Genomic DNA, 23,412 nt, shown 5'->3' with positions numbered 1-23,412 from the left:
TGTCTCTTTTTGTTGACGCATGTTATTATAACACGACCTGGATCCAAGATCCACCCGTAACTCCTTACCGTCTGAGCTCCTGATGGATAGCACGTCGTCATCGTCACGATTCCTCTGACCGGAGTCCTGGGAAGGTTTCTTAAAGTTCGCCGCCAACAAGTGTGCTTCGTACAGGTCGTCCTGATGAGAGAAACGGACAAATAAATTTGTTTATTTAACAATGTGTTTCTGTTGCACTAACGGCTTCAAGGAACCGACTTACTAATACCTTTATATACCAAATGATGACCGAGCTTTGCTCTTTTTTTTTAATGATAACGCCATCTTGTTTTGTCTTTAAAGCGGTTAGTTGCTCTCAATTAAGAAAAATAGTATTATTATTCGCCAATAGATGTCGGGAAGGGTCATAAAGTTGATTATCGATAAAGTTGATTATTGAAGACACGAAAAAAACAAAATTTTCTGAAAATAAATCGTAGCTAGATCGATTTATCGCCCCCGAAATCCCCTGTATACTAAATTTTATGAAAATCGTTGGGAGCCGTTTCCGAGATTCAGATTATATATATACAAGAATTGCTCGATTAAAGGTATAAGATATCAGGGGGAGGGCCATTTAAAGGTTAAACATTTGAAAAAAATATCATAAAAAAAAAACTTAACTATTTGAATGGAGTAAGCATAATTGAAGTTCATTTAAAATTAATGGACTGTTGATGCTAATCCTACTACTAATATTAAAAACGTGAAAGTTTGTAAGAATGTATAGAGTGTATGTTTGTTACACTTTCACGCAAAAAGAACTGGATGGATTTTGATGAAAGTTTACAATAATATAGCTTACACATCAGTACAACATATTATACATATAACAAATTTATAAAAATATAGTGTATATTACCCAAAATATAACGAAAAGTGTCAAGTTTTACTGGTGGTAGGGCCTCTTGTGAGTCCGCACGGGTAGGTACCACCGCCTTGCCTATTTGAGCCGTGACGCAGTAACCCGTTTCGGTTTGAAGGGCGGGGCAGTCGTTGTGGCTATACTGAGACATTAGAACTCATATCTCGAGGTGGGTGGCGCATTTACGTCGTAGATGTCTATGGGCTCCTGTAACCACTAAACACCAGGTGGGCTGTGAGCTCATCCACCAATCTAAGCAATAAAAAAAAAGTAAGTAGGAAAAAATCTGCCATCTTATTTTCATAATCTATACATACATATAAATAAAATTGGAGTGTATGTTTGTAATATTGATATAACCGCTTTTCACGACATGCATATGAATATATACATATACGGTACATACACCAAAATAACATTTTTTACAATTTTTGTCTGTCTGTTTGTTCCGGCTAATCTCTGGAACGGCTGGACCGATTTTGACGGGACTTTCGCTGATACGTAGCTAATGATATAAGGAGTACCTTAGGCTACTTTTTTTAGACTAGCTTCGCCCTGCGGCGTTACCCGCGGTTATTTTCGTACCGCGGGACTCAGCTAGTCAATAATAAATTAAATATTCCCGAAGCGAAGCGAGAGCGGGTCGCTAGTACCAAATAAAAGGCACATTTAATTACAAAGATAAATGTCGAAATCTCTTTTCATCCCTTCGATATATAGGAACGTACCTTATCGATGTTGGCGTATTTCTCGTGTATGTGCCTTAGGGCGCGTAGATTCTCATCCAGACTCAGGGAATCTGAGGTTTGGCTCGGTGATCCTGTTGGAGAAAAATCTTTTTAATCTGGGCCATTTGAAGCTGTGATCAAATGGGATGAATTTACATGAAGCGAGGTAAGGTGGGATAAAGTCTTAGTAAAATGGTGGTTGGCTACTGATATGAGTCCTTCGAAGAAAGGCTTCGGCCGGGGGCTTTGTTTCATTTTCCCCATTTTAGTGCAACATCACAGATGCTAAAAAGTTTTGCGATAGTTTTCCTAGTGACCTCGAGGGGTCATACTAGATTCACCAAACGATTAGGTGAGCTCACTCGGCTCTAACCTGCTAACGCTGCTAGCACTGTCCCTAGAAAGAGCAGTGCTTCGCAGAATCTACCAGAGGATCGGAAACGAAGACCTTGAGAAGATCCGACGAGAAACTCAGCGGGCTGTGTCTGTGGGTTAAACAGTTAATAAACCAGCTTTATTATAGGTTTAAATCTGAAGAGAATCTCAATTAACAAAGGACCGATCTTGTTTGAAAGTTTGATAAATGATAAGGATTTATTGTTGGCGATAATTTGATTGTACTTCATACCCAGATCGGGCTCTTCGTCGCTGTCCAAATTGATGGGTTCCGAGCTGTCCGGCATGAGGTTACTCCTCACTCTTATTTCTGCAAGAGAAGTATACAATCTAGTGTAAAACCAGTGGGACTGTGTCTACAGTAGTATGGTTGGGGACCCTCGGCTAGATGTAGGTCGGATATGTGTCTGTTTGTGCACGAGAAGAGCTCGGGATGAGTACAGAGCTGCAGAGGACTATGTCTGTAGTAGTGTGGTATAGGACCCTCGGCTAGATGTAGGTCGGGTCTGTGTCTGTTTGTGCACGAGAAGAGCTCGGGATCAGTACAGAGCTGCAGAGGACTGTGTCTATAGTAGTTTGGTATAGGACCCTCGGCTAGATGTAGGTCGGATATGTGTCTGTTTGTGCACGAGAAGAGCTCGGGATCAGTACAGAGCTGCAGAGGACTATGTCTGTAGTAGTGTGGTATAGGACCCTCGGCTAGATGTAGGTCGGATATGTGTCTATTTGTGCACGAGAAGAGCTCGGGATCAGTACAGAGCTGCAGAGGACTATGTCTGTAGTAGTGTGGTATAGGACCCTCGGCTAGATGTAGGTCGGGTCTGTGTCTGTTTGTGCACGAGAAGAGCTCGGGATCAGTACAGAGCTGCAGAGGACGGTGTCTATAGTAGTGTGGTATAGGACCCTCGGCTAGATGTAAGTCGGGTCTGTGTCTGTTTGTGCACGAGAAGAGCTCGGGATCAGTACAGAGCCGCAGAGGACTGTGTCTATAGTAGACATGTGTAAGTAATGCGAGTGATATTACTCCGGTAATATTACTCTACGATGTAATGCAACATCACACATTACGCGAAGGAAACAAACATCACACTATCACCCACAGAACACTATTACTTCTAGCGAAGCTATCACCCAACATGTTTCTTTCTTTGTCGTGTAATGTTGCTTGATACACGAACGGAACCGAGCGAGCGAGACAGACCGATCTACGCAAAATAAATGAGCAAGCGACACGGAATTATTCCTAGTGATTTTGAACCGTATGCCCTGGCCGCTAGGTACATTTTTATACCTATGGTACGTCTGAATTTTAATATAGGTATTTGTATTTATATTTTTCATGCGGCCAGCCGGTAGTTCCCTGCAAGTAGTTACTTAATTTTTTATTCGCAGCTTTTGTAAAATCGCTAGTCGCTCGTAATTGTTTAGTAATATTTCATATTATTTTTTGTGTTTGAATTACTTAAGCACTTGTTTGAAGATAGTTTTATTATTTGTTTTAATGCGTGTTTAATAAGTGAAAGAAAGAATGGCGTCTAAATGAAAGTACAGTCCTCTTTGGATGCATTTTGAGGAGACCGCGCCGAAACAATGCGTCTACTGCTCTCGTATATTAACATTATCGTTGAGCTCAATTTGCAGTCTAAGTCGCCATATGAAATCCGTTCATCCCGCAATAAATTATATAAAGTAAAAAATAAAATTATTATAATATTAAGTAAGTCAATCTCTGTCAAGTAATATAACAGTGTATTACAATACAAAGTATGAACACATCACTTAGGTAATGATTCGGGTGTATAGATACAATGCATTCGTCACAGTATCTATTGAACGCGCCGAGTAATGTTAAGAGCGATGTGTAATGTTTTCGAGTAATATCACCTGTCTGTAGAAGTGATGTCATATCACATTACATTGGGAAGTGATGTTTTGCGCAAGTCTAGTCTATAGTAGTGTGGTATAGGACCCTCGGCTAGATGTAGGTCGGGTCTGTGTCTGTTTGTGCACGAGAAGAGCTCGGGATCAGTACAGAGCTGCAGAGGACTGTGTCTATAGTAGTGTGGTATAGGACCCTCAGTTAGATGTAGGTCGGGTCTGTGTCTGTTTGTGCACGAGAAGAGCTCGGGATCAGTACAGAGCTGCAGAGGACTGCGTCTTAACTATACAACTAGAGGGTAAATCTGCTACAGTATACTCACTTGCTTGTGGCATTTGTTTGTTATTTGCCGACACCTGCTCGCTTTTCCTCGGCCTTCCGCGTTTTCCCTTCACTTTATCCGTTGTGTTCTAGAAGTAAGGAACGCACAAAACGATTAAGATAAACACAAATAAACAGAGTTTAAATGCGTAGTCGCCGAAAACGAATTACGAATGTTCTAGATGAACTTTGGAGAGAATTAATTCGGTTTGGAGCCTTCTGATTGTAGTGGTGGGGGGTGATTGATCTATGGGTTATATATAACGAGACGCCAGACGGCTGATGGTGTTAAAACGAAGGCAGGTCAATCGGATTCAATTTTCACGTCAAGTCTCAATCGGTCTTAATAAAAGCTGCAGTGGCTTGGCTAAGACCGTTTTTAGGGGACACACAAACTTTTCTTTTGCTTCATTCGGTTTTCTCAACACGCGTATCAGAGGAAGTGTGAAAGTAGCGCCCCGGTGATTGATAAATTAAAGAGCGGACGGTTAGCGTGGTGTGGACATGTGATGCATGTGACTAGGAGATGTATGGAAATGGTAGTGCAAGATAGAGAGGGAAGAGGTCGACCGAAGAAGTCATGGATGAAGTGTTTGAATGACGATATGAGAGAATGAGGAATGAGGAATGAGCGTTGAGATGACGGTTGAATGGGGAGAATGGAATGAAAAAATTCGCTGTGCCGACCCCACCCAGTGGAATAAGGTGGGGACAAAGAAAAAAAAATTCGCAACACATTTCGGCAGACTTACGGATTCTTTCTTCGAGTCGGGCGTTCGCTTTGTGTACTTGCGCTTCGCTTTCGGGATCAACTCGCCCGTGGACGAAGACGTCGCCGAATCTAAGTGAGATTACTGCCGATTACTGCCGGGGTTTTCGTTTTCGAGTTTCGAGCAGACACAAATGCGACAAGAGCATAGTTCCATAAGCATCCCTTATTTTGTGTGAAACTCAGTTTGTGATGTAGTGGAAGATGCTTTTCACATTATGATGGAGTGTGCGCGGAACGATGATTTGAGACAACAATTCTTTGCAAAATATACAGATTTTCGACAAGTTTTTTAGGTGTAAATTACGTATTAGCCTTTCCGCAATCCGAAATGGCTAAGTCACTTTATAAAATAGTTTTGGTGGGCCTTCAGAGACGATAACAGTTTCCTTTATTTGTTTATATAATTATTTTGTTACTCTCTTTTGTTGCACAATGGAGTGGCATATTCACTAGGTGAATAATCTCCTTAAATAAAGATAATAAAAAATATGTGTGAAACTATGATCTTTCGTTGCCTAAAATTGGTGATTGTAATGGTTATAATTTCGACCAAAAGTACAATATAAATATATCCAAGTTAACAAATATATATATCGGGGTAACACTGCTATTTACTTAACTAAGATTAATTAAAATTGACCGTTTCCTTAATGTTAAAATTGTTAGATAAGTCCGACGCGTGTAAACAATTGTTTAAGACAGTATTCAAGAGTATTCATGAACAAATTACCCCTGATTTTCTACTATAAATATGAGTGGCCATTGTCGGCTAACACATTCCGGCTTAAGCTAGGACCCTGAAACTGCGATACTCTAAGACAAATATTTTTTGTATGGAAACTAGCGACATCTTGTAGCAGATGCCCGTAAACTTGTATCGCATATACGGTGCGATAACGTCATTTTTGCAAATTATGTAATTTTTATTTATTTATTGCTTAGATGGGTGAACGAACTCCCCATAGCCCACCTGGGTTACTGGTTACCATAGATATCTACAATGTAAATGCGCCACCCACTATGAGATATAAGTTCTAAGATCTCAAGTATAGTTACAGCGGCTGCCGCACCCTTCAAACCGAAACGCATTACTGCTTCACGGCACAAATAGGCGGCGTGGTGATACCTACCCGTGCGGTTTCACAAGACGTCCTACCACGAGTGATTTTACAAAAAAAAGCGTCACTATACGCACATATATACAATGCACCTGTATTTTATTTTTATATATATTTTAAAACTTAAAAATGAACATCGGACTTAACTCGTTTAAAAAATGTTAAATTAAAAAATATAAAAAAATACCAGTATCATACTAACATCATACTAACATGATACTAACATTTTTTTTATATACACAAATATTAGTAATGTTACAAAAAACTATATACAATACTATTTATATAAAAGCTGACTTATAGAAAGTTCTTGGTGATGAGGGTAGGCGAAAACTGAATAATACCAACAAAAATTTTACCACGAATACAAAAAAAAGAAGTAAAAACCAGTTTCTACCATGCAAAAAAAAATTGTACCGAATTCCAAAAATTACCTTTTCTTTTCATATATTTCGAATTTCTCCGCATTACAATCTTTTTATCGGCAATCTTTCTAACCAGTTTCTGTTGCAGTTTTCTAACGCTGACGGCCATGTTGTTTTTTTGTACGTTTTTTGGTAGGCGATTTGTCGAAGTTTTGACGCTTCGTGGTAGACTTTTCGCTAGCGGTGAAAATGGAGTGTGTTACACATATTTCTCGGTATAATATGTGTGCCGAAAATCTTGGTATGGTCATATTACGTAATACGAGCCGTAAAATCTCGTCAACTTAGTACACATTCTTAAGTATAGTACGAATTGCTTTACTGTTTATCTCTGTACCGGGTTTTTGGTGTACATTTTTTTTAAGTGTTCATTTAATGTTCAACCAAAATTTTCTGATTATAAAAACACTACGATTGAGCTGTGCAACTCGCGCGAGTGACGTCATATTCTAGTCTGGTACCGTGTGTAGAACCGAAATTTATTATCCACTGAGTTTCCCACCGGATCTTCTAAGTGGGTCGCGATTCCGATGCGATGGTAGATTCTGCGAATCACTGCTCCTGCTAGTATTAGCAATCTCTCTTAGGTTGAGCCCGTGAGCTTACCTACCCGTCCGCGCGTAGCTGGAATAGTGCCTTAGGCTACCACAGAATAGGTAGGGAGAAAAAAATTCCATAACTATTCGGGTTATTTGTTTCAAATCATCGCCCTGGATCGGTTACTGGAGCCCATAGACATGTACAACGTAAATGCACCACGCACCTTGAGATATAAGTTCTAAGGTCTCAGTATAGTTACAATGGCTGCCCTTCAAGACGAAACGTATTACTGCTTCACGACAGAAATAGGCGAGGCAGTTGTCCTTACCTACCCGTGCGGGCTCACATGAGGTGAGTCCTGCACCACTACCTGTCCTGCTACCACCAGTAAGCATACGTACCTACCGCCTTCACTAGCGACCTTAGGTATGGATGGACGAAGGAACTCACGATTCCCCTGGGCATTGACTGGTCGCTAGATCCGGTGTGACAACGGTCTTGCCGCCACCCATTCGCGGGAAGAGGGCTCGCGACGGTATCATAACTGTACCGGAATTCAAGACTGCTTCACCGCAGAAATTGATATGGTTGTAATAAGTATTTGTTAGCGAGGTGCACAGCCGTTTTCGTGAGTGTAATTCATAATGATTTGTTAGTAATGATCGAAGCGAAGTGGTCCAACTCTGAAAGGTCTGTTTCACTGGAGCTTGAATTTTCAATGTGTGATATTTTGTATTCTTCCCTATGCTGGGTGTTAGGAGACCGCTTCCGAAAACGAACATTTTGTAAATACAAAGTTGTAAAGTTTGGGGAGCGCGGTATTAGCGCCGCGCCCGGGCGTTCGTTGATCCGAGCATCAGCTGTTTTTGATTTTGTCTTTCATTGCTCGTTTTTTTTTATAGGAAGTAATGTTTTTTTTTTTATGAAACTATCGTTTCACTTAGCTGTACTAACATAATAGAGCGTAAATAATGCTAATAAAACGTTTTAAAAACATGTTTTTTTAAAAAATCAGGATCGCTTTTTCCGCCTCATTTCCGAGCGCGGTTAGTTAAAACTAAAATTTCTCTTATTCCTTAGCAGTGTGTATTGATCTATTATTTAACAATCCCAAATTATAATAAATTTTGGATATGTTTGAGCAATATCTCATTTGATTAGGCACATTAATCTTTTTAATATATTTAATCGATTGCCTTTCATGAAACAGACATTTCGAGCTTAACTCTAAAGCAAGTGAATTGTATACAGGGCGTACAAAAAGGCCCCTAGAAGACAACATTTAACCGCAATGTACACCAAACGGATCTCTAAAGATCGTTGACCCCGCGCGTCGTCTTTCGATTACATTGCGCGCATCGATTTCAGTTGCTATCGGGAACGTTTCCAAGTACGCCAAGTATAAACTAATCATAACACCACACCCCATAAGGTTTTAATAAGTTCTGATTATTCACAAATAAAAGCCCACGCGTGTCGTAGTAAAACGAACAGTCAGATAATCGGTTTAGTTTCGGAAATTTAAATGCGAATATAAATAAACTTCATTGAACTTTCCACGAATTTTTTGTTTTGTTTTAAATGTTATCTGATTTTCGTTTCACTTAATGAATACAATTAGGAATTAATGTATTTAAAAGCTCACCTGCGCCGCCGGTGCGTCTTTTGTGCTCCTTTTTAGCTTTACGATCGAGAGCTTCTGTTGGATGAGAAATATTAATATCAAGTATAGATTTTTGAGTTTATTTTGAGCCCTCCACGCCCTCCAGGCACTTCTTTTTTCGAGTATGGCAGTCCACAAGTAGCCATTGTCAGTGGAGAGTGATTTAAAAAAGTTTTAACGTGCACATATAAATAATTAAGTTAAACAAAAAAAAACGGTATATACCTTCAAGAACAGCTTAACTCATTAATGAGATCAATGGTCTTGAAATAATTAAATTTACTCTATATTTTTGCATTTACATATTTTTTCTTAACCTTTAATTGTAGAAAAAAAAACCTAAATGTATTAATTTTTTTTTTCAATTTAGACGGTAGTTAGCAACAAAGAGATGTCAAAGAACCACACCTTAGGCCAAGACGACAGAATAAAACGTATTATGTATACGTTAAAACCTAAGGAAAATACAGTGAAAGGGAAATAGCATATGTTATATTTAGCCCTTTGACTACCATGTAGGTCACCGGTGCCCTACGCGGGGCTCTGAAGTAATCTCGTAAAGCGAGAATCTCTGACATATCAATCAAATTAGATAGCTTATAGTCGATTTGTTTTCTTGCAGACCGTACTCGTGTGATAACGTCGTCATTAGTGATCCCATTTGAAGGCTCAGACACATTAAAATACTCCCTCTCTTTTTCATCTGGCTTCCTAATTCTGAAAAGGGGGTTTGCTTTGCATTTTTGACTTTTGTTCGGCGGGGTGCATCCAAAATATCCACCACAAGGAAGCACTAGGCACCGAAACGTGTAACTCACCCAGTTCCCTAACCCTTTTCCTGGCTAAATATTCGGGACTGGTCTTATCGACTCTGGGCCGACCCCGCTTCCGTTTCTCGCCCGGCTCTGAAGGCTGACGGCTGCTGTTCATCATTGCGGCTATTGCGGAAACGAATAATAAAAATAAACAAAACAAAAAAACGAAAACAAAAACAACAAAAACAAAAAAGAAAACAAATTGTGCGGTATTTGTTTATTTACAAAAAGTATAATGATTTGTGCGATTATAAAATGTGTTGTTGTGATGCGTTTTTTTTTATATATATTTATATATTTTTTTGTTTTAAAACGTATTAATAATTCGGCTTCCTTCATATAGACCATAGAAATACCGAATCAATGCTATGATAGTACATGCTGCAAACAAGATTCGTGATAGGATAGATAGCAAAGATTAACCGATTGGTGACCGAGAGGTGTCGTTGACCCCTAAATTTTGTACGTCTTACATTGCGCCCCGACATTTTCATGTGATTTATTCAAATTTATTTAAGATACATGTTAAATATATTATTACTATTAATACTGTTGAATTCGTGATAAACTGTAATGGAATTTATTTCAAAATTATCGTATTGTTATAAAACATTCGTTCTTTAGACTATTATATCGTCTACGGACTTGGTCGTTTTACGTTCCATAGTCAAAGGTACATATATACATACATCCGTATATACCTATGTACCCAACAAGACAAAAGCAGCTAATGTTTTGCGATTGTGGATTTATTTTGATTAGTTATTTTTCTTTCATACTCTTAGCCTGAATGGCTATAACTAAAAATCCCATTGATATGGCTCGAAGACTCATTTACGCCTATCAGACTCGATACCAATATTTTTTTAAGAAATCTTAGTTTTTGTTAGTAATTAGTATGATATCAACATTCAAAGCGGTATTAGTTATTAGTTCGGTTAAGTAGAGATCCCGTCACTGGTGTTTGGACGAACAATTCGAGTATTTTCATAGATCACCGACAGATTTCGGTATTGATAGGGGCCTAGCCGAGCCACGGACGCCTGAGGAATCCAGCTGAGGGCTTTACAAGCCTAGTTTATGGAAAGACTCGTGGCGCTTGGGAAGCACCGTTGTGGGTAGTTCATTGGTTTGCGGGTGATGCGTGACAAACATGAAAGCAGTAAGCCGGTGCGGGCGAACCGTTACAAATGAAGACTCAAGTGGTAGGCGATACGATGGAAAAGGGAGATGACGTTTACAACACAGATTGCAGTCTCCGTAGATGCATAGGTTCCAGAAGATCATTGAGCTAAGGATTGGCCGTAATCCGCACTGTGTGTGGTATCAAATGGAAGCTGAGGTCAGGGGAGTCGTCCAAAAAATGAGAGCAGTACTCCACAGGTGGCAATACTTATATTATGTTCCAGATCATCCCGTCAGATTATGGTGTGATGGAAGGAGCATATTTAACTGGTGGTCATCGAGGAGAATCGAGGACATTCCAATCGCAATGGTGTAAACGTTAGGTCAGAAATAGTTGTAGTTATAAAGCTCACTTAACCAACGAAGGCTTCGCACTTTTAAAAGTTTTCTAAGACATTCAATCGTATACAACTATATATCTATGTAGCGGCAGCTGTCATAGAAGGCATAACGAAGAAATTTGCAAAAGCAAATTCCGAAAAACATTCGAATTGTGGCGGTCTATTTGAACACTGACTCCCGCTCGGTGGAAGATCTTCCCTTCCTCCATGAATTCGATTTTTACTAATTTTGTGGTTCTGGAATCATGAAACCCGCACGTTTGCCAATTTCCGGTAACGATACCTTTATATGGTAGCATTGAGCTAATACTGTAACTGAACCCTTCGAAAGTCAATAGTACAATCACTGATTTGAATTTTTTCTGATTTGTTTTAAACAGTACCGTACACAAAGCAAGTTACTGAATCATTCTTATCTCTTGCATTCTTAATATTAGCACTTTAAATTTACAGAAAACACACAGTGACAACCTTGAACGCGTATATGAAGAAATGAAACCATCACCCATGCTTTTAACACCGTCATTGAGCTGCCGAATGACTGCCAAATGTGAACATTAACCAGCAATAATTATTTACAGCGTTTCACTCTATAGAAGTTACACTTCTCTGGTCAAAGGAAGGTGCGGGTTGTACAATAAAATTAAAGTCGTTTCTTAAGCGGGTCGCAATAAGTAGACAAGTTATTTAAAGTGGTGATAGTCATATGCAAACACGATTTATTATGACAAAACACTATTTAAGCTAGGATTGGTTGTTAAGTGTTTATTATTAACGTATCTGTCTGTATGACGCACATTTTCGTGCAACGTCAGTAAGCGAAACGTGATTTCGTAGAGAAAAAAAGCGTGCATTTTTTAATTAACATCCAAGAAGTGTAACTTCTAACATCCACGCATCGACTTCATTGAGCTGACGTACCCATTTCTCTAGCCTGCTTTCTCGCGGCTAAATTAGCTAAATACTCCGGGCTTGATTTGTCGATTCTCGGTCTGCCGCGTTTTCTTTTCATCGGTGTTGTAGTAGTCACACTCGACTCTGTTACGTGATTTTTGTTCTTGTTTATAACTTTTTTCAATTCTGCCGCGTTATTGCTGCGGTGCTCAGTCCTAGCCATAGACACGAGAACGTAGATTCCGCCACTAGTCTTGCATCATAGACACAATACGTTTTCAAAGTTTCAAAAGCACCTTTCTATTTTTTAATTAACATTTATTACGCTAAATTATTAGTAAAAAAGAAATTAACTAAATAAAAAAAGCTTTGCTGATGGATCCTTGCCGGTTAGATAATTTCCTGTTGAACTTAAAGAACTTTGCGTCGACAAGTGTGGGTCATTGAATGATTGGAATTTATTCGATAATGAATTTAAATGATGGCATTTTCCAATTGACTAAAAACAAATCTGTATAACGTATAATAATCTTAGTCGATACACCACTGTTTTTTAATTAACAAAAGCTTACAATAAAACAGTGTGTGCTTATCAAGTGAGAAGTTATACTTCGATATAATATAGTATTTCTCGTGAACCCTACTTCCACAATCAACGCCTTGTCAAAATAGCAAAACTCAATACATTATCTTTATAATGAAATAAAATTATGCGTTACATTTCACTAAAATTACACTCTTGATTTATTTTCCTAAACGAAGTACAACTTCGAATAGGAAAATTATGTGGACATTGTGCAGTCAGAATTTATGGTCACCATAAAATGGTGTCCACACAAGGGCCAATCAATGCTGAACCCTAGGTCTTATATAGATTGTTTATCAGTCTCTGATTCCCATAGTAGATACACAGAATCCTTGTTTGAGGTCAGATGACCGTAGGGCATTTGTTAACGATATTATTTGTTAATTAATAATAGCTGTGTATCGAAACAAAGACAAGATTGGGAGAGTTCAGAGTACTTTCCATCTACTATCAACACTATTCATTCAGTTTTCATCCAACATCCATGGTGCCTTGTCAAAACAGAATCAACCTAAAACTAACAACAAAAAGTCGATATTCTGTCGACCGTACAGTAACGTACGGCAAACTTACGTGCGTGCATGGCTTCCTGTTTGTGCCTCGCCGCGTAAAGCTCGACAGCAGGCGGAACGAAGTGAGAGACAGGCGATCGGTAATCGACACTGAGCGGCAGACCCCCCGGCAAACCAGCAGGCACTGGAAATCAACAACGGAAATGTTGTGCAAGTCAATATCAGATATAGTAACAGGAGCGTGGTTCTCGTCGAACTCGTCGCTTGCGACGAAGGGCTCCACGAGTAAACTAACCCACAGACACAGCCCACTGAGTGTCTCACCGGATCTTTGTGGTCGTCGTGGCCTAACGGATAAGACGTCCGGTGCATTCGTGTTGAAGCGATGCACCGGTGTTCGAATCCCGCAGGTGGGTACCAATTTTTCTAATGAAATACGTACTCAACAAATGTTCATGATTGACTTCCACGGTGAAGGAATAACATCGTGTAATAAAAATGAAACCCGCAAAATTATAATTTGCGTAATTACTGGTGGTAGGACCTCTTGTGAGTCCGCACTGGTAGGTACCACCGCCCCGCCTATTTCTGCCGTGAAGCAGTAATGCGTTTCGGTTTGAAGGGTGGGGCAGCCGTTGTGACTATACTGAGACCTTAGAACTATATCTCAAGGTGTGTGGCGCATTTACGTTGTAGATGTCTATGGGCTCCAGTAACCACTTAACATCAGGTGGGCTGTGAGCTCGTCCACACAGCTAAGCAATAAAAAAAAAAAAAAAAAAAAAAAATCTTGTCAGTGGGTCGCGTTTCCGATCCGGTGGTAGATTCTGCGAAGCACTGCTCTTGCTAGGGCCAGTGTTAGCAACTTCGGCAGGTTTGAGCCCCGTGAGCTCATCTACTCGTTCGGTAACGCTGATATAGTCCCTCAAGGCTATCAGCTTAGGTAAGAAAAAAAAAGTAACAAGAGTAATAGGCAGTTTTCTCTGAGTAACGGTATAAAGCTTGTTAGTTGAAGAGCATGTCCTAGCAGTCAGGGAATAAAATGGGGGGAAGTTCAAGTCGATGGTACACTGCAAAAAATATCTATGGAAAGACACTGCCAATGAATGCTGTGCAGGAAGTGTGATGGTAAAAGCAAGACCATGGTATAATCCCAAATAATGCCTCCCTGCTCCGAAGCACTCCTAATGGAACATACAGTACAGGGTCCATCCCTTGTTGAGGTTTTCTGTTTTAAACGATAGTTGCACCGATTTTATTACCAAGAACTAGAGACCTCGTGGATTAATGGTCAAGGCATTCAAGTAATGATAATGGTATTGGATTGAAACGAACACAAATGAAAACATAAAAACTAGAATCGATACTGACCTTGATCCAAATTATAAATTCCATTATGATCCATTTTCAGTCTCTTCTCTGGCGAGTCCTTGGGTACTTCGGCAGATTTACCTTCCCTTTTCAGCTTTCCCAGGCCAGAGTCAAGCTGGCTCTCGCATAGGGCCATCTTCTATTAAAACTAGATAACTGAAACAAATTACCAAACCTTTAGAATTGAAAAGACTAAACATAAATGCTAAATCTATGAAATGCTTTGACATCACATTTTGTAAACTAGCTGTGTGTTAAGAATGTCTTCTCTATTTTCTTTATTACATACGTTGGTGCATTTTCATGTCACGAGACATATGTGTAGTAAGCTCCTGATAAGTGTTGAGAGATTTACCAATAACAAATTTTGATTTTGATATGACCTGATGCTCCAGTAACCACTTAACACCAGGTCGGCTGTGAGCTCGTCCACTCATCTAGGCAATAAAAACAAAACTCGTCATTCATGCATATTAATGGTATATAATTTAATAAGGTACCTATAGGTATTGGTATCTTTACATTCAACAACCTAAAGATATTCATCTAATAATGTTTGTATGTCATATTATGTAGAGTAGGTTAGTGCATTGATGAGGTAAAAACGATTGAGAGCCACTGACCATGATAGATAAGCAAACAATTGAAGGCATGTGTATAGGTATTATGATGTCTGTTACATTATTCACATACTGGCAAAAGTTACCAATATTTTTCTATTGAGTATAACATTTTATTACAAGAGCAACTTCTAAAATGACACATTCTGGTTACATAGTATTTATTGGTGAATCTTGGGTGTATTGAACATCTTTCTGTCTCTTTTCTTTTTCAAAATTCAAAGTAAGGGCATTCAACTTATGAGCGATCTAGCGTAAAAATTAATTATCAAGATTCAACTTTGGTCAGTTAATAAAACTTATTAGTTCAGGGTGCTTGTTTTTGCAATAATAATAAAAATTGCTCGCATAACAAATTACCATACTTGGCCTGAGCAATATTTTAAGAAAGCGCCATCTATTCATATGCGTTTGAACTGCTTGACATTCTATGGTACAACAACAGTGAGTATTGAATAAACAGGTTGAAAACAAGAATATAAACAACCTGTTTCAAAACAGAATTCTTCAATCAATTTTGTCTACTTCGTTTTAGAATATGAGATATATAGTTATACATAAATGAGTGTTTATGGTAGAGCATGTTATGGATCTACAGAGATAAGGATCACTATTCTGTGTATTTCTGAGGCACGAGTCATATGGTACGGGTCGACGACTGGCATTACCATGTTCAAGACTGAGAAGTTAAGTCTCAAGGTGGCAAGCGAGGTTTCAGTAGGCATTTAGAACTTTAGTGCTTCAAACATTTGTATGTGTTTTTTATTAGTGACCACTCTTAGAATTGTATAGTAATGAACAGATTAAAACAATAACAAACTTTTTCTTGCAAATACAAAACCCTTAAAAACTGATGAATGCATTTACATAGTACTTTGTTTTATCCTTGGTTTTTTATTAAATTATGCATAGTTATGAGTTAGGTTATTTTGGTGGTTAAAAAGAATGTTAACTTTCTCTCCAGTACTGATAATTTTAATTTTTAAAACATTATTATAAATTTCTGTTATGCTTTTCTCTTCCAACAAACATGTAACATAATGTTGATAAAATTGTTGAATGTGATAATTATTAAAACAGTTAATGATTTTTAAGGATTTAGATTTTCCCTTTTCATGTAATTTATCTACAAAATAACCATGGTACATTTAAAATTGGGTATTTAAATCGCTTAAGTGATATAGAGTGTTTGTACATTATGTTTTCTCTATTCCTAGTCAAGAAATATATTCAGTCATGAATCTTTATTCTCATTTTCATCACTCAACAAGTATGTACCTACTTTGAAATCTGTTTTCAATAATTCTAAAAAGTACATGGTATTTTAGTTAAATTTCAAATTTCGAACTTAAAAAATTCCACAAAAAAGTATTTAATAATGTTGACCTCATTTCTTCGAAACATAAACGTTTCACACAAGGTCATAAACAAACATGACGAATAATGATCTTGTTTGAAAATACCATAAAATTCAATCGTTTGCTCTTATCTTCTCAGCAAGTACTTACAATAATATGTTTAAAGTACACAGCATACTTACACTTATAAAATTAACATTATATATTTTTGAATCATTAAATTTAACTAGAAACACTTGTAAACTTAACACGAATCTGTTGTTTGCATGAAATTAAAAAAAATCTTTGTCTCTAAATTTCGAATATTGTGTTCCAAAAAAAAACACTTAGAACAACTAAAACCCTGAACGCAAGGAGGCGAAATGTAAAAGGCATCAAACAACATAGAAAAAGCTTTTGCAATCCGTTTCACATACACGCACTACATTCTAGTGTATTAAAACTGAATTTTAAACTATTTTGAAAAGTTTTAGACGTCGTAACGTGACGATATAAACAAAAACCAACGAACAGATTTAATAACAAGTGCGACGTCCATTTGCAAGAACGATGCGTGATTACTGCCTACGAAAAGTGCGAAAAAGACAAAAATATTTTATTGTCTGGCAGCACTGAGAGGTACACGACCGAATAACGATGCCTCCGAACTTTGATGGTTGACGGTCCGATATTAAGCAGTGGATCTACATATTAACTATTATTTTTCACTTAATATACATAATATATACTTCTACATATTATTTTATTTTCACTGTTTTAACTCTATATTTAACTTCCAACAATATGCCTTAGTGCTATACTATGACAGGCTCGATTTAGGTTTTTGCGGGATTATCCTTATTTTATCATTGTTACATGACTTCGCTATAAATAATTTTAGTGTCTATGCTGGACGTCTAAATGCCAGTGGTAGGTACTCGAAGTCTACGGTGAGTCGAGACTCAAGAATGAGCTTCAACATCAGAACCGCGAGTAGTACAGAGCTGCCACCGTAGATTAAATACTTGATATTCGGCTGCCACGCCCGAAGTTTCTAACCCAGATGAGCTGTAGTTGGCTTTTGGGGAGGAAAGAGACAAAAAAGGGGCGTGAATTAATTAATTTATCAATTCGTTTTGTTTTCCTTGTTGAGTATGATTTTTTTTTTCTATTTCTTCTATTCTATGAAATCCATCATTGCAATTTGAAATGATACCATAGTGATTAATATAAATGAAGTAGATTTTCCTTACAAATTTATATTTTTTTCATTTGATTATCTAAACTCTCACATTTAAATACAACAAGTGGATTAATTGTTTTATTACAGTTAGATTAAAAAAGTTTTAAAATTAGTAAAAACAATATTTCTTTCTATAAAGATGTTCGAGTACGTATTTCGGAACAACAAAATCAAATTGACAACTGCATGACAGTCCTCATAGGACGATTAAAGGAGGCAGGATTCTAATGAAAAAAAAAGAAAATCCAAAAGGCATTATCAAAATAACGTTTAACCATTAAATTAAGACCACCTTATGATTTTGTACGAATTTATTATCATTTAAATAAATGAGTATCGATTTTACTCAAATCGAATTCTTTTGTTCGATAGCAACATTATTTGGGTGTGAGTTGCTCACTCAGCGTTGAAGATAGTTATAGGTAGGTCGCGGGCGGTCGAGTCGAGTTGGCATATTTGCCGTTTCAATGTTTGAGTTGATAAAGTATCAAGACGCAGGTTGTTATCGGGCGAGGCAGCCCGTCGGTTCACCTTGCATCGACAAAGCCGCGCGTATTCATTTGACACTCTGACGTGTATTTATTGTGTCCTCACACAATTATGGGAGTATTTTTGGTATTATTTTAAACTAGTTTTTCGATTAATAACACATTTCGCCGCATTCTTTATTCTCGTATGTAATACAGAGTAAATTGTTAGTAGAGAATTTAATTTATGAAATCTATTAATCATTAGGTTTGTTTTAATTTAAAATCGTGTTCATTTTGAATTATTGATAGTCTAAATAGTACTTATTAGCCTTTTTTTTCCGTGGCAAATAAGCATTGATCTCGCATAGTTTTACATCGACTGGGATGTCGGTAGATTTATAATAAGTAAGATCCTTTCATAAATAAGTGTAATTTAAACAAAAAATTGTATAAACAAAAATTCAATTAAATACGGTCAATTTCGATTATAATTAACATTATATCCGAAATTAGAAAATAAATTTCAAGCGTAAAAATAAAAGTAATAGGTACCTATGTATAGTTTTAAAAAAAAAAGGTATTTTTTTATTGCTTAGATGGATGGACGAGCTCACAGCCTACCTGGTGTTAAGTGGTTAGTGGAGCCACCCAAATTAACAATTCGAATTGAAATTAACATTTCATTTTAATTTTCTTCTTAAGACCCGGACTTCTCAAGATACCGGTCAGGATGCTGAAGCAGATATAAATTTATAAATTTGCTGTCCTTCGCGGATGTGTACATATTTTCAAGTTAATCGGACGTATTGAAGTCTATGAAGATGATGTTCAAAGTTTCCTTTATTGCATACAAACAAATTATATAAAACAATCAAACTAATAAATGCGTGTTAAAAATTAGGAGTCCCAGGGCGTTCGTCCCATTGTTAAGTCCCACAATTTTCTTCGTTTGTTTTATGGCGCCGTATTGAAATGATTACAACTCAAACATAACTTCAATGGCAAAAAACTATAGCCGTTGTACCAACTAAATTACGGGGCAGATTTAAAAAAAAAACCTTGAAATTCATGATTCGGCGGTCGCCAAGGTTATCAACTAATCGATTTAATATTAAAAACTTATTTAACCTCTTAAACAATAAAGGATTCACGTTTTCAAAGTTAATTACGTTACGGTAACAAAAATCTTAATTATATAAGACATACAAGATTGACATTTTATGACGCCATTATTACTAATGAGGTTTCATACTTCAGTGTACTAATGGCACTGGGAATAATCGACGTTTGTCAGTATGACTTTAAACTGAAATAATATTGACCTTCTTTGTATCTTTAACTGATTTTTAGATAGCTCGCTGACTGGGCTCAAGGTTTATTAGTTCGTTCATCGCCAATTTCATCATTGTATTTATTTTGAACTAGCGACCCGCCCTCGCTTCGCTTCGGAAACATTAAAACACACATGAAACAAAAAAAAAATAAACAAAAAATTAAAAAAAGTAGCCTATGTTCATCAGGGACAATGTCGGCTTCTAATGGAAAAAGAATTTTTCAAATCGGTCCAGTAGTTTCGGAGCCTATTCGAAACAAACAAACAAACAAACAAATCTTTCCTCTTTATAATATTATTATAGTATAGATGTGTTAGAGGAATTAGTCTGATAGTGGCATTTGTGACAGAGAAGTTGAGAAGTGCAGGTTTTAGATGGTATGGACATGTGATCAGACGAAATGACAATGAGGCTGTTAAGAATTTTTTTATTTTTTTTTATATGCGTGGACGAGCTCACAACCCACCTGGTGTTAAGTAGTTACTGGAGCCCATGGACATCTACAACGTAAATGCGCCACCCACCTTGTGATAGATATAAGTTCTAAGATCTCAGTATAGTTACAACGGCTGCCCCACCCTTCAAACCGAAACGCATTACTGCTTCACGGCAGAAATAGGCAGGGCGGTGGTACCTATCCACCCGGACTCACAAGCGGTCCTACCACCAGTAAATACCACCAGTTTTAACTATGAATGTGAAAGGCCCTAGAGGAAGAGGTAAACCTAAGAAAAAATAATGGATTGCGTGAAAGACGACATGTGTAAGAGGGGAGTGAGTGAAGAAACGGTACCTATATGATACCACTTAACACCAGATGGGCCGTGAGATTCGTCTCCCAATTTAAGCAACAAAAAAATACAAATTAGTTAGTTTAATAAGTAGTTTAATAAACATAAATATCTTTAGTTCTCTGTCTGTTCTGTTTGCCTTTTTTAGCAAGCACCATCCGGCTCTGGAATGGGAACCATTAGTGCTGCGTTATATTCAATAGAGGCTTGAATCACGTCCTTACCGATCCATCAGATCCAATAACCTTTGCATTAGACGCCTTCTCAGCTCTAACTCTAGGAGCAGGCTTAGGGACCCCGGTAACCGTACCGACAAAGAGTTCTATGTGCAACGTAATCCATGCATCAGCCCGCTGAGTTTCTCGCCGGATCTGCTCAACGGGTCGAGTAGATTCATTCGCGAAGCAGCTGCTCTTGAGTTGTTAGGTCAAATCCCATCCCTCCTGGCTGAGCCTTTGCTCGCCCACCTGTCGTCGTGAAATTAGAAAGGCCTTCGGGCCACCAGTAAACCTTCAATACTAAAAAAAAAGACGCCTGCCAGATGTTTGGATATGTAAAACATAATTTGATTTGTATCGCAGGTCCACCATCTCTGTTAGTGTAAACAGAGATGTGCTGTGTGACACAAAGCATAACTAGAGCAGGGAAATCGATAGTATTTTGACCTAGACTCGACGGATCAATATAACCACCTCCCCCCCCCTCCCTATTACCGACAGAGCGCATTCTGAGCCAACACCGCTAATGCCACTACCACAGATAGCGATCGTAAAAAAATCGAGATTAAATCGTCATAGTGATTTTAATTAGAACTATGATTTCTCGTGATCAGAGGGAGAGAGAGAATACACTTTATTGTACACCAAAACACAATTTACATTAAAAAACAGTCAAGAAGCGGTTGCAGTGCAGTTGATACATTTGTACAATAGGCGGTCTTATCGCTAAAAGCGATCTCTTCTAGACAACCGTTTAATTTACAGAAATTCTGGAAAAGACAAAGACAGCAGCTATGTTGCAGTCTACAATTTTTTTTTATTTTTTTATTGCTTAGATGGGTGGACGAGCTCACAGCCCACCTGGTGTTAAGTGGTTACTGGAGCCCATAGACATCTACAACGTAAATGCGCCACCCATCTTGAGATATAAGTTCTAAGGTCTCAGTATAGTTACAGCGGCTACCCCACCCTTCAAACCGAAACGCATTAACTGCTTCACGGCAGAAATAGGCATGGCGGTGGTACCTACCCGTGCGGACTCGCAAGAGGTCCTACCACCAGTGATTACGCAAATTATAATTTTGCGGGTTTTTGACTTTTATTACACGATATTATTCCTTCACCGTGGAAGTCAATCGTGAACATTTGTTAAGTACGTATTTCATTAGAAAAATTGGTACCCGCCTGCGGGATTCGAACACCGGTGCATCGCAACAACGAATGCACCGGACGTCTTATCCTTTAGGCCACGACGACTTCAAACTATTAATAATACATTATTAAAGAAAATACATACATACAATAAATAGATATATATCTATTTATGAGAATTCAAAATCTAGAGAATGGTTGTCCAGACAAAGGTTTATTTTATGCAGCCCGCCAAAATAGTTATGATATAAATATAAATAGTTTGGATTTAGAATTCTTTGTCTAAACATAAAATCAAAATTTGGTATAATTTATCTTTATTCTTGTAACATTCCATTCCCATGACATCGTTTAAAAGTGAAGCTATCTTTTACTGTGTATTATTGGGGGAATTCCCGGAAAGTCTCTTTTTGTTGAAAATGTATTTTTCTGCGGCCCTCCAGCTTTTGTAGTAAATTTAATTATCCCGCAAAGGTATGTAGCTTGGACAGTCGTGATCTAGAGAATAACCTCACCTAGAAGGATGTTGAAGACCGGGTAAAGTAGGAAAGCGGACCGGGTAAACACTAGTAAGAAGAAGAAGAAGAAGACATTATCCCGCCCTCATTCACTTTCACGCGATATTAACCGGTTAATAACACACTCATTATTGCGCTTAAACCTGAAGAACCAAAAAGCTTCGTTCATTGCGTTTCCGTCAAAAAGTTTCAGAATACTCCTATAGACTACTTTTTTTTTAAAGATGGTATGGCCTGGTTCGTTTCGCTATTTAAGGTTGATACTACCTAATCAACTACTACTACTACCCTCCTGGCGTCAACCAGAGACGAAATCGAGGTGCTTCTACGCCGGCTGGAGACCACAGCGTTGGATTTTGGACTTGCAATCAATCGTGATAAGACCAAAATGATGATCGTAGATAGTGTTAACACCAACCAACCGGAACGATTCGATCCTGAAAGAGCTCAACATCAAGGAGAGACTATCGCCAACAGTCAAAATACGAATCCTCAAGTTCTTCGGGCACATCACTCGTAATGGGGATTCCATTGCGCGGTCGGTGGTACAAAGGAAATTCGAGGGCAAAAGATCTCGCGGACGATCTCCAACACGACAGACTGACCTCATAAAATCTGTGACTCGCTGCAACATAAATGATTGCTCTCAATCTGCGAAACACCGTGCTGTATGGCATCGCATCGCGAGAGCATCGGTATCGCAGGATCTGACTGATGCATGACCAGGACCACTCTGTCAAGTGCGTATGAATAGGAATAAACCTAATCATCTTTATTCGATTCTGCCGCATACGACGTTATGTTTACAAATATTAATTGAAGATTTATGTAAAATGATACTGGCAATAATGGCAAAACAAGGGGCCAATTGCCACATTAAAAAAAGGTGCAAGGAAGCAAGACAAAAAGCCTTCTTCACAAAGTTATAATCTTTTAGTCTCTGATTTCTATTTTACCTTTCGATCAAGTTTTTCTTATTCGTTCGATAGTGAGAAATTTTAAGTTATCTCGACGAACTAAAATTCCTGCATCGCGTTAAACGAGTTGGTCATGTCTTGGCACAAAATAGTTGGAACAAATGTTCGGGAATCCTTTAGGCAATATTTAGCTCTTATTTGTACATTTATAGTTGCGAAATTTGATAGTCTAAGAAGTATTTTAACTGCTGATGTGCTGATAACGGGGTTTATGTTATTGAAAATCATAGGAATCTTTTTTTTTTATTGCTTAGATGGATGTATGAGCTCACAGTCCATCTGGTGTTAAGTGGTTACTGGAG

General features: G+C 38.0%; 1 protein-coding gene across 8 annotated transcripts in view; it reads right to left on the bottom strand.

Annotated features, from left to right (window-relative positions):
• Positions 1-17,000, bottom strand: part of LOC114249046 (uncharacterized) — a 32,114-nt gene extending 15,114 nt beyond the window's left edge. Inside the window, exons 1-12 of one of the 8 annotated variants that reach the window (XM_089731197.1) lie at positions 16,611-17,000; positions 14,451-14,606; positions 13,141-13,263; positions 12,009-12,125; positions 9,565-9,684; positions 8,729-8,782; positions 6,553-6,720; positions 4,981-5,069; positions 4,230-4,317; positions 2,261-2,338; positions 1,633-1,724; positions 69-180 (exon numbers count right to left, since the gene is read on the bottom strand). In XM_089731197.1, the coding sequence (XP_089587323.1) occupies positions 69-180; positions 1,633-1,724; positions 2,261-2,338; positions 4,230-4,317; positions 4,981-5,069; positions 6,553-6,720; positions 8,729-8,782; positions 9,565-9,684; positions 12,009-12,125; positions 13,141-13,263; positions 14,451-14,586 (1,177 nt within the window). In that variant the 5' untranslated portion in view covers positions 14,587-14,606; positions 16,611-17,000. The remainder of the gene's footprint in view (positions 1-68; positions 181-1,632; positions 1,725-2,260; positions 2,339-4,229; positions 4,318-4,980; positions 5,070-6,552; positions 6,721-8,728; positions 8,783-9,564; positions 9,685-12,008; positions 12,126-13,140; positions 13,264-14,450; positions 14,607-16,610) is intronic. The other 7 variants (XM_089731198.1, XM_089731200.1, XM_089731199.1 and 4 more) reach the window with 7 other exon arrangements.
• Positions 17,001-23,412: the final 6,412 nt, after the last annotated feature.

The sequence above is a fragment of the Bombyx mandarina genome, chromosome 11 (assembly GCF_030267445.1).
Source record: "Bombyx mandarina strain Sakado chromosome 11, ASM3026744v2".
Classification (NCBI taxonomy): domain Eukaryota; kingdom Metazoa; phylum Arthropoda; class Insecta; order Lepidoptera; family Bombycidae; genus Bombyx; species Bombyx mandarina.
This window is presented reverse-complemented; position numbering and strand designations above follow the sequence as displayed.